The 12,204-nt window shown below is 40.4% G+C and overlaps 1 protein-coding gene across 10 annotated transcripts in view; it reads right to left on the minus strand.

Annotated features, from left to right (window-relative positions):
- The window catches only part of Hectd4 (HECT domain E3 ubiquitin protein ligase 4), a 141,991-nt gene that overhangs the window by 67,795 nt on the left and 61,992 nt on the right, over positions 1-12,204 (minus strand). For all 10 annotated transcript variants that reach the window (XM_004635930.3, XM_023720467.1, XM_023720466.1 and 7 more), the window contains 10 exons: positions 11,730-11,922; positions 11,320-11,424; positions 10,110-10,198; positions 9,555-9,730; positions 6,833-6,968; positions 6,609-6,750; positions 6,347-6,513; positions 3,568-3,714; positions 2,555-2,739; positions 471-624 (listed from right to left, as the gene is read on the minus strand). In XM_004635930.3, coding sequence (XP_004635987.1) covers positions 471-624; positions 2,555-2,739; positions 3,568-3,714; positions 6,347-6,513; positions 6,609-6,750; positions 6,833-6,968; positions 9,555-9,730; positions 10,110-10,198; positions 11,320-11,424; positions 11,730-11,922 — 1,494 coding nt within the window. The remainder of the gene's footprint in view (positions 1-470; positions 625-2,554; positions 2,740-3,567; positions 3,715-6,346; positions 6,514-6,608; positions 6,751-6,832; positions 6,969-9,554; positions 9,731-10,109; positions 10,199-11,319; positions 11,425-11,729; positions 11,923-12,204) is intronic.

The following is a 12,204-nucleotide window of genomic DNA, read 5'->3' on the forward strand; positions in this document are numbered from 1 at the left end:
TCTCAATCGCTGTCTCACTGCAACCCAGGGGACGAGGCCAGCACAGCACAACAGGGATTGAACCCCAATCCCTGCATCTGCCAAAGCAGGTGCTTTAATCTGCTGAACTATTGGGCCAGCCCTAGAGACAGGTTTTCTCTATGTCATCCAGGCTGCCTTGAACTCACTATGTTGCTCAGGCTGATTTTGAACTAATGGTGATTCTCTTGCCTCAGCCTCCTGAATGCTGAGATCACAGATGTATATCACTATACTCAGCTTCACTTGGATCTATTTATCTTTCTTGGGGGGGGAGGGGCAGAACCAGGGATTGAACTCAGGCCCTTGCACTTGCCAGGGTAGCCCTTATTCTACTGAGCCATCTCCCTGGCCCCCACTTTGATATTTCTAAAGATAACTACCACCAAAAGGCATCCCAACCATGTTATGGAAAAGCCAGCTCTCCCCAGCTCCCAACAGGTCTGCCACACCTTGAGAGGTCATTGAGAAGGCTCAGGACATCCTGCAGCGCATCATTTCCGGCAGCCTGGTTGCTGCAGCACTCAGTCGCCCTGGCAAGATGGTTTGTGAGGAGGCTGGACACCTGACGAGCCAAACCTGAGTGCACAGCCTCTGTGGAGCCGCCTTCAGGATTAAAGAAACAAAGAGAAGTGTGATGACCACCCAAGAAAGCCATGATGAACCTATGGGTGGGGAGAGTCTTCCCCGTGGCCTCCCATGCAAAAATTCAAGTCTTGACTAATTATTTTTTCTCTTGATTAACGTTTCCCTAGCCATACAATTAGTGTCTTCTCATTAGATAATATCCGCACATGAAAAAGCTAGTAGTTCCTCCAAATATCATTGTGTTGAGTGATATCTTACTCTTCATGAAAACTGAATGTGACTAATTCGTATATTACAGAATGAACATACACTGATACAGAGGGAAGAATCTTCTCTTTCCTTTTTTTTTAAGGAATTTGGTATAGGGTCTCATTATGCAGCTCAGACTCATAGTGATCCTCCTGTTTTCAGCTTTCCCAGCACTGGGATTACAGGTGTGCACCACCACATCCAGACTCGGTAAATGGCTCTGTGTGCCTGGGGGCGGGTCGGTGCAGCATGTGGTGCCAGGGATCGAACCCCATCCCTGCACTTGCCTAAGCAGGTATTTAGTCTGCTGAGCTATCTAGCTGGCCCAAGAATCATTCTTTACTGATGATGAAATCCTCTCAATTTCTTACTTTGTATCTTCATTTCCTCAAACACAATAAAAGATTGTTTTGCATGTTCCATGTTCATCATACTTTCAGAGACCCCTAAACATCCCTTATAAAAGCTACAGAAGATTATTCACCATTTCCCAAATTTGCCATGTATTTCTGGATCCCTGAGCATACACATGCTATTTGTTCTGCTTCAAACTCCTCTTCATTCCTCAAAAATAGCTCACACGTCAGCACCTCGCAGAAGCTTTGCCTGATTCTTCCACGCCTTGTACAGTGGGTCTGCAGGAGCCTTGATGCTTCCACAGCACGTTGTAAGTTCCTGGTCATAGCTTTGCTGCCACTGTGATTCTTTCTTCAGTGGTCTGTTTTCTCTGCTTGACCACAGTACTTAAAGGGAGGAACAATTCCTGACTCATCATCTGCCTGAATTTTTATAAAAGGTTCCCCAAGACATTAAAATGCAGTGAATGGATAAATAGATAAATAAGCAAATATATGCCCAGACTGGGATATTGTGGAGTAATTTATTTAAGTTCATTTTTTTTTTTTTCAGTAATAGGTACTGAACCCAAGGGCTCTCTACTATTGAGTTATAACTCCAGCCTTTTGTGCTTGTGTGTGTGTGTGAGACAGGGTCTTACTACATTGTCTAGGCCAGGCTCAGACTTGCAATCTTCCTGCCTTAGACTCCTGCAGTACTGGAATGACAGGCCTGCACCACTGCACTTAGCTTCAAGTTTACTTTTTAAATTGGATTGGTCACTAAAAAATTAATTTAGAAATATGCTCTTGAAAATGCAACTGACAGCTGTTTTGTAAAACTATATAGAGATTATGAGGAGTATTGACAATAAAAAATACTTTTAATAAAAGTAATGGACCTTTCAAAAAAATGAATAAAAATATCCTCTCCATTTACTAGAGCTACTCTGTCAATGTTTTTGTTGTTGTTTTTTTTTTAAATTTTATTTATTTATTTACTTATTTATTTTATGTGTGTGTGGCCAGCTCAGCCCACCAGGGGGCGGGGCTGACTGGCATGTGGTGCTGGGGGATTGAACCGCAGTCCCTGTGCTTTGATTAGCTTAGCTTGTTCTAAGTAGGTGCTTTAGACCACTGAGCCATCTCACCAGCCCTGTCAATGTTTTTTAATGTCATGGGGCTGCTGCGAATTTTCACAGAAACACACTGATGAAAAGGCCCCCATGAAATTGTTGACTGATAAATCCAGTCTGACTATGTACCATAATAGTGCAGCCTTCTCTTGCCCCATCCAGCACAACAATGTGACACACACTCATGCCAAGGGAAGAAGCCAGAGTAGAAAGGAGTCTCGCGCTCACCTTCCTCTTTCTCCCACTCGACACAGCGGTTGGCAAGCACCTGGAAGGCAGCCCAGGCCATGGTGGCCACTTTCTGCTTCTTGGTTTGTTTCTCACTGGAGCTGGACTCGGTCTGACTACTCAAGCTGCACAGTCGATCCATGAGCTGGACAAGGCCACTGCGCACCAGGCACTTCTCTTCACTCCTGGCAAAGGGGTGCAGGTGCCATGAAAAAAACACATCTGACTCTCTGGGGAACCTTTCAGGAAGTCTCAGATTGTCAAAGGGGCAAGAAACCTGCTGATACTGCTCTATGCCTACACTTGAGGATGCTGTCATGTAGAATTAACACAAAGCTACTTCCCTGTAAAGATGACATCCTTCAAAAACAAGGAACTTTGAGTTTTAGGTTATTTATACAGAATTGCAAATGGAATCAAGTAAGGTTACCATCACAGAAAAAATAATATATTTTACCATAAGGAAATACAAAGAATAACTCCACTTTTCTGTCATTCTGAAACTATAAACCGAGTAACCTGAGAGAGGAAATAGATGTACCCATGCAAAAACATCTCCTAAGGTCTTTTTCTTCTTGGGATTGCTATGTAATATCACCCTACTGTAGCATTTGGTCATGTAGGAACCCAACAGTAAGGAATCTACACAGGAACATCAGGTGTCTGTCAAGAGGAAAATTTAGTAAATACTTGATAATCAAAACAAAAGAATCGAATTTTAGCAAGCGAGGTATGGTGGTATAATCCTAGCTACTCAGAGGTGGTAGCATGACAAATTTTAGGTCAGTCTGGGCAATATCCTGAGCCCCTGCCTCTAAAACAAACAAAAACCAAACAAGCCTGGGGCTGTAGTTCAGTGGTGGAGTATATGCCTAGCATCTGTGAAGCTCTGGGTTCAATTCTCAGCACCACAAAAAGAAAAAAAGATCCAATTTTATATATCAAAAATACTTTTAGATCTGGAAAGTTGCTGCCATCTCTATCATATCACTTTCATGTGATAAAGGGCTTACCTGGTATAAGGGATGGTGCACAGGAGTCCAATGCTGTTTGCACAAGCGATTGGATAACGAGCACACAGAGACACAACAGAGGTCATGGTTTCCCCAAAGGCTTCCTGGACCTGCTCCACCATCCCTCCGCAGGTAAGTTCTTCAATCCTGTAGAACAAAGCAAAGAGCAGCTGTGCTGAACGTGTCAGGAATGACTATGACTAAGACAGAAGACTTCTGTGGGGAACCCAGAGCTTCCAGATGAGTTCAGTCTCCAGGGATCTTGGAGACCATCAAGCTCAGTGTTTCATAAGCTATAGTACACAGGAGACCATTGGGCAGGTTTCTAGGTGTTCCTCAAACATGATGGTCCACACTCAAGAAAACCCTGGACAATACTGCCCTAGGGAAACAGGATTCTCTACTGCAGGGCTTTTCAGAACTTTTTTTTTTAACGGTGGCACTGGAGATTGAGCCTCACACATGCTAGACAAGTGCTCTACCATGGAGCCACCTCCCTAGCTTTTTTTACTTTGAGATAAAGTTTTGTTCAATTGCTTAGACTGACCTTGAACCTGTTTTAGCCTCCCTGGTAGCTGGTTTTACAGGCATATTCCACAGTGCCTAGCTTTTCCAGGGCTTGTCTTTTTTTTTTTTTTTTTTTTAAGAGAAGGTCTTATTAATTCAGGCCTCTAACTTGAATTCTCCTTTCTCTGCCCCCCAAGTGCTGGTATTACAAGTACACACCACCACACCCGGTTTAGGGCTTTTAATACAGTTGAAAGGCACAGTATCTGTAAGAGCAGAGGAATGGTATTCAATACTTCCCAAACCTGTTTGTTAATGAAACCATTTATCTAGGACACATGTATAACATCCTATGCAGCACTGAAAGTATGGATGCAACTGGATCAGTGACAAAAATGAAGGCTCAAATCAATTAGCTAAGTATCTTTATCAAGTTCATACACCAACTATCAGCTGAGCATGAGAGGCTAGCTGATGTGATATACACCACTTTCCAAATGTAAAAACACAATAGGCCAATTTTATAGCAATTGATAACGAGGACTGAAATTGTCAAAATTTATCTACAAAGATAAACAACATATTCTTATCTATAATAGGAAAAGTAAATTAATAAAATTATGAAAGATTTAAAAATAGGGAAATGGTTATAAAGACTATGATACAGTGCTACACAACCATGAAAAACACTACAGTAGACATCTATGGTTAGAACCAAGAATATACTAACATGATAATACACGTCTCGGGAAGGTGGGTTTATAGGTTATTTTAATTTTATTCTTTAGAATTTTATGCATTTTTTTTCACTTTTTGACAAATGACATTAAAAATTTGAGGTGAAAAGGAAAAGTACTGTGAATGCTATGGAAAAATTCTTTTGAAAGTAAGTTGTGAGGGGCCAGGGAGATGGCTCAGTAGAATAAGCACTTCCCTGGCAAGTGCAAGGACCTGAGTTCAATCCCCGGTCCAAAAAAAAAAAAGAAAGTAAGTTGTGATACTCATTCATGCTACTCAATGAATTTTCATCTTTTAAACCACTGGGATTTTAGTTATTTCCGAGGACCTGCCTGACCTCTCCTGGTTGACAAGTTTTCCCAAGACATTCATCTTAATGCTCAGTGAGCACATTTGCTGCTAGCCACCGACCCTCTGCTTGCTGGCCACAGCTCCTCAAAGTGACAGGGGCACACGCAAGCGCATCACTCAACCCAAGACCCGTGGGCAAGGCCTTTGCTATCTCAACTGCAGGATCTTTGAACACCAGCAGGGAACTCAGATAGAAGAACTGCCCAAATAATTTATAAAATCTTCCTATAAATATTTAGTATCTATTCCCATGTTTTTAGAAATTTATCTAATAAAAATAATCACCGTGTATATAAAAATATAGCTAAAAGGATGCTGATCACAGCACTGTTGAGAAGCCAAAACCAAAGCAAACCAAAGACAGAAAGAAATCCATGAATACATCATGTGTGCATCACGAAAGTATGATTCAGATTTTCAAAATAGCTTGATGTGGAAAAAAAACCCAGCCAGGTGTGATGGCATACATCTGTAATCCCACACCTTGGGAGGCTGAAGCAGGAGGATCATTGTGAGTTCAAGGCCAGCCTGACTATATAATGAGACCCTATCACACTCCCCCAGTAAAGATCATCCATATAATGGAGACTATTATGTTCCTTAAAATGGCAAAGTAAGCCCAGTATGGCAGCACACACCTGTAATCCCAGCACTCGGGAGGCTGAGACAGGAGGTTTGCCCAGAGTTTGACGACAGCATGGGTTACATAGTGAGTTCAAGAACAGCCTACACTTTATAGTGAGATCTTGTCTCAAAAAATAAAAAACAAAACAAAGAAGATCATAGGTAATGACTGAAAAATGAGATACAAGATATAATGAAGAATCATGATTCTAAAAAAGCATGTATAGCAGAATCATTTATCTATATGTATGCTATTTATATGTATAAAGAGAATTAAATAGCTATTTATTCACTTATGGTTAGTATAATAAACTCTCAAGGAACAGAGAACAGGGTGGAATTTAGAAAAGAAAGCTAGGTTAAGAAACTTTTACATTGCCATATACACTGCAATTTTTGTAAAGTTACATACCACATTTATAAAAACAAAGTATCTTAGGGAAAACATTAGCGAATACCACACTGTCTATGTGGTCCCAAGAATAATCTCTGGAATGGCTTTTGCCCAATGTAGACAAGATTGTTTGAACAACTGACAATAGTTCAGGAAACAACTGACCTGGGTCCTCCTTGAAGGACCATTGTCACGGGCCCCACAAGATGTGTCACTCCCCCAACTCTCACGGCGGCAGTCAGTAACTCCCGCATGTGCACCAAGGCCTGCTTTCGAGTGTTTCCCCGCCGCCACCTTGTCTGTGCAGCCAAAAGAAAGCTGCTGCTGGACACCTGAAATGCAGGAGAGGAGGCTGCTGACTCCTGTTAACTGTCACAAGACCCTGCTAATCAGGTGCCATCTACTTGCAGTCTGCACTGTCACGTACAGCTTGGTCGGGGTTGGTGCCAATGAAGGCAAACAGCTGCCCCAGGAGGACGCTGTAGGTGGGCTTGTCCCTGCTGTCCTCAATGGCCAGTGACTGCAGGAGTGTAAAGGAGCTACTGCGGTGGCTGGTCACATGACGACGCCTATAGAGAAAACAAAATAGTTTGTTTTGAGGAATGTACTCAGCTTTACACAGGCATCTAGCCCTGGCCATTAGCCATTTACCTCTGATTTGCTCTAGTGAATTCCAAATCTTCATTACCAATCATTTCCAGGTCAGAAGGAGCTGACATGCTGCGAAGAAAAACAGGCTGTCGGACAGCATGAGATATCACCTTTGTTTCGGAAGCTGATTTACACGCTGGAAGAAAAAGCAAAAAAAGGTTCACATTTCTGCTATCCAATTTGCAATTTATAAAGAGTTACTGAAATGGCTAAATGTAACAGAACTACCAAATTTTATCTTTGCCTCTAATGGCGTTCAGGTACCAATCTAGCTAAAGCAGTATACTCATGAGTTTTAGGACAATTTTTAAATCTAATTTTTTTTAATGTATTTGGTACAAGGTCTCACCACACAGCTCAGACTCGTAGTGATCCTCCTGTTTTCAGCCTCTTCAGCACTGGGACTATAGGCAGGTACCTCCATGCCCAGTTTCAGTGGCTGGCACTGTGTGTCCAGGGCCAGGCCAGGAGGGCACGTGGTACTGGGGATCAAACCCGAGTCCTGGCGCTGAACCTGGGTCTTTACACCTGCCAGGCAGGCACTTAGACCTCTGAGTTGTCTCCCCAGCCCACAATTTTTAAATTTAAAGACAGGTTTAATTACATAGTCTAGGCTGGCCTGGGGCTTGCTATATAGTCAGGGCTGGCCTTGAACTCATGATCCTTAGTTTGGGAAGTGCTGGGATAGCAAGCAGGTGCACCCACACCTATTTCAATTTATTTATCTAATCTATTTATTTATTTATTCATTCATTCAATACAGAGTCTCACTATACAACTTGGACTTGTAGTGATTCTCCTGTCTCAGCCTCTCCAGACTACAGGCATGTGCCATCATGCCCAGTTTTGGTGGCTGAGAAGGTATGGGCCTAGGGTTCTAGGATCTGCACAACACGCGGTACCGGGGATTGAACTTGGGTTCTTGCGCTTGCTAGGCAGGTGCTGCTGAGCTATCTCCCCAGCCCTATTTCACTTTTTTTAAACCAAAATATTAGGTTAAAAATTACTACAGCTTGACAATTTAGTTGGTTTCTCAAAGAAAAGTTGAAAATTCTATACCTATCAATGTTTATTTTAATACAAATACTACAAAAAGCAAGAGGGGTTCAGATAATTTCTGAAGCACTTTTTTTTTTTTTTTTTTTTTTTTGAGACAGGGTCTTGCTATAAATATAAAATTCAAGCTGGTCTTGAACTATGTAGCCCAGGCTGGCTCTGAACTCCAATCGACTTCATCCTGCCTCAGCCTCCTCCCAAGTGTTGATATCACATGTGTAAACCACCCCGCCCAGTTGGAAGCACAAAATTCTTAATTCAAATAAACACAGATCCATTTTTCCCCCCAAGAAAAGGCCTGTTTCCCTTTAATCTTACATGTATTTTGCTCACTTCTTGCCAGTTGGGTGAGTTCCACTTCGGTTATTACTATACACAGGGTAACAAAATACATGAGTGTTAACATTTTAAAAAATGTGTTACAGTGAAAGACACGTTGCCATTAATCCTCAAAATACTCTCCTTTAGGTGCACACATATAATCCCAGCACTCAGAAGGCGGACGCAGGAGAATCACTAAGAGTTCAAGACTAGCCTGAGCTACCTAGTGAGATCTTCTTCCAAAAACCAAAAACAAAACCAAAAACAAAAGATACTCTTCTTTGCTTCAAACACAATTATCCCATGTTATTGCTACTTTTTTTTTTTTCATTTTTTGCTTTTGTACTTCCAAAAAATTTAAAATGTTTATTAGCACATGTTTGCAGTACTAATGATTACATTCATTGTTGGATATATATTAATTTTTTTTTACTCTCCCTTTCTCTCACTCCTTCCCTCCCTCCATCTCGTTCTGGCCACTTTCTGAAGCACTTCTTGAAGTCATCTTTCATGGGGATCTTCACAAGATGTGATCACAAGTATGGTGAATGTTGCTGCCAAGTGTCACACCATAGGAGGGCAGGCTCATAAAAACATTATGGTGTGTCCTTATCTACCTTACTCACCAGACCAGGCACTGTCCAACTGGCTCTTCCCTAAGTCAAAATTTTCAATCAATTTAGGGGCTGGTGAGATAGCTCAGTGGATTAAGTGCTTGCTAAGGCAAGCGCAGGGACCAGGATTCAATTCCTGGTACCTCATGTTGTGCAGATCCCTGAACCCAGGGCGTGTGCCTTCTCAGCCACCAAAACTGGGTATGATCACACATGCCTGCAATCCCAGCACTGGGGAGGCTGAAAACAGGAGGATCACTATGAGTCCGAGTTGTGCAGTGAGACCCTGTATACCCTATAATTAACATATAAATATAAAAGAACCAACAACAAAAAGGAAAAAAAATTGTGAAAGTGAAAAAGTAACTTTGTATCTGAACAAAGATAGTATAAAAGTAATATTCATACGTAATCTTTGAAGAAGTTGCTGTCTCTCAGATATTACTGGCTTATCATTGCTGACATAAGAGCCCTTTGGTGTAGTGGCACCACCTGTAATCCAGCACTTTGAGAGGCTGAGACAAGGAACACAAATATGTGCCTAAGATGGGCAATTGAGCAAGATGCTGTCTCCAAAAATAAATAAATAAAAATAAAGAGGAAGAAACTCTCAACACGTTACTCAGTGCGAAGGTCCAATACCCACTATCACAAAAAAAATGAAAAGGAGCTAATTCCTACTTTAAGAATACAGTCACATGAGAAGCCTTGGAGGGCTCTTGGAGCAGTACCTGGTGTCTCTGCTGGGGTCCCCGAGATGCTCCTGGTGAGGCCTGACTGGGCTGCAATGGTCACATGAAGCAGCAGCTCCGCTCGGTTCATGAGACTCTTCACTAGTGTTTTTGTTTTAGCCAGTGGGTGTGAGGGTTTCTGAATGAGAGAATTCACCTCTTGGAGGAACTTCTCCCTATAAAGAAAGACTTGCATGTATTGAAGGGTTCACTAGCCTACCAAAATCATTTTTTTTTTCTTTTGAAATAACAAAAGACAGAAGGAAAACTAAGCAAAAGCAATTTAATAAATATTGCTTACCTGCCCCAGCCCCACTCTAGGAGAGCAGTGTTGCAAACTCTGGCTGCTTCTAATCCCTTTTCTGCTTCAGATGCCTAGGCTATCCTTTGAAGTTTCAAATCAAAACTGTCAGCTTACCAAATGCATTCTAACTCTAAAAGATTTGACAACTCCACAACATTTAAAAAAAAAAAAAAAAGCCTCTCAAGACCTTCACGATGTGTTTTTAGCACTAGGGTGATTTATTCACCTTAACAATGGTTAACTTCACTAACCTCAGGGATAGGACCATGTTTTCAAGATCATTTCCATCAAAGGAGACTTCTTTCATTGAACACAAAAGCTCTAGTTCTTTCATTTTGTTCTAAAGAAAGAAAAATCAAGAAAATATGGCATATAGGATGCATAACAACTAAATTTTACTGTACATTTGTTAAAGGGAACAGAAAATGCCAGGGAAAAACACCACCCATTAGGCCCACACTTCTATGCTTAAAGCACATTTTTTTTCTTTTTTTTAAACATTTTTTTTATTTTTTAAAGAGAATACAAAATAATATTTAAAGCACATTTCTAAGATACTTGGTATTTTAGTTATTTAAAATGGCATGGGCTAATTTTTGGGAATTTCTTTTTTTTTTTTTTCCTTAAGTAATACTTTATTGAATCTTTTTTTTTCTTTCAAAGTTTTATTGATAAACAGATAGCAATGAGACAGTTTCAAATCAAATTGGAAGTACAGTTTCAACAAATAATACACTGCATATATTCTTCTTAGTGGTTAATTGCTGTACAAGATGTGGACTTGTGATCCTATTTACAAACACCATTAGAACAAATCATTCTATTCATTAAGAGAATATAACTATATATCTATCCCAACCACTTTGAATACACAGATACAAAATGGACATTCATCTGTATACCCTATTTTTTCTAAGTTCCGTTATTGAATATTATAGGTGTGTAAACTCAGCAAAATATTCTAAAAGAGTCCAGTAGCCCATAATAGCATTGGGTCTTCTGTTTAACTGGCAATGTCAGAAATTATTGACCTGAGTCCCCACAGCTCAACATAACAGCATGGCTTTTTTTCCTATATTTCGTCTTCATACTTTTCTACTGGATGGTTAAGACCAAGGTAAAGCAGGACCTATGCAACAAGAGTTGTAGCTTTTTGGTCTGAGAAGGTCAGTGAAATGCCCTCAGGATTTATCCTGAGATGGGAATTTCTTTGAGGTTTCTATCTCTGTGTTTTGTTTTTTTTCCTCCATATAAAGGCCTGAGAGTAAAATTTAATAATTATAATTTCTTTAGATTGTTAATGAAAGCTTAAAACAATTATTTGGATATTGCCATGTTGATTTCAGGAAGTGACATGATACACACACACACACACACACACACACACAGAGCGTCCTCCGGTTATATACCTTTGCTTTAGAAACTGCAATGCCCCAGTGGAGAATCATACACTTTACTCACCTCATTGAAATGGTAATCATAGAAGAAAGGCATGCTGTTTTCCAATTTCCCCTGCATGGCATCCTCAACTTCACTTTGCCACTTCTGTTCCAGTTCTGCAACACTCTGAAGGAGACATGAAGGCAACACCACATGTAAACAGAGACAAAATGAAAGCAAAAAAATCTGTATTTTCAGAAATTTATTTTTTAATTGTAGTTAGAAACATTTACATTATGGTTTCTTTTTGTTTTGTTTGTTTTTTTGGCGGAACCGGGGATTGAATTTAGGCCCTTGCGCTTGCCAGGCAAGTGCTTATTCTACTGAGCCATCTTCCCGGCCCCTACATTATGTTAAACTTCTTTAACTTTCCAGGAGGAAATGGTTTGTGGCAGTTACAAGACAAATATCAATGTTTTAGCGTTCAATACCTGTAGCTGTCTCTCCATGGCATTGAGTTTCTTAAAGGTCTCGCCCATAATTTTACACAACAAGTCATATTCCTCAGCATGTTCTTCTTGATACTGGAAATTTATTAGGGACTGCAGTGCATCCACCAGGTTCAGGTGCTTAATAACACAGGATACCACCATTTCTTCCATCACGTCTGGCTGAATCACTTCTCTATGATTATAGTGGAAATTAGTCAGATATGCCTTGCTCTGAATTTACCAGAACTATATTCTACTGGTTGAAGAATGCAGGTTTTTATTTAAATATATTAAACATTCACCACGGCTCATTTATTACAATAGAGTAAGAAACATGAATATTAAAGTGTCGTTACAGGTGTTACATGTTGCCCAACAATTTAGTATATTAACTGATAAAATTACCATTGGCTTAATAAAGCTGAACACCAAAGTTAAAGATACTTCATTTAGTATGATTTATGAATTTGAGTTA

The sequence above is a fragment of the Octodon degus genome, unplaced genomic scaffold (assembly GCF_000260255.1).
Source record: "Octodon degus isolate 3935 unplaced genomic scaffold, OctDeg1.0 scaffold00076, whole genome shotgun sequence".
NCBI classification, from domain to species: Eukaryota; Metazoa; Chordata; class Mammalia; order Rodentia; family Octodontidae; genus Octodon; species Octodon degus.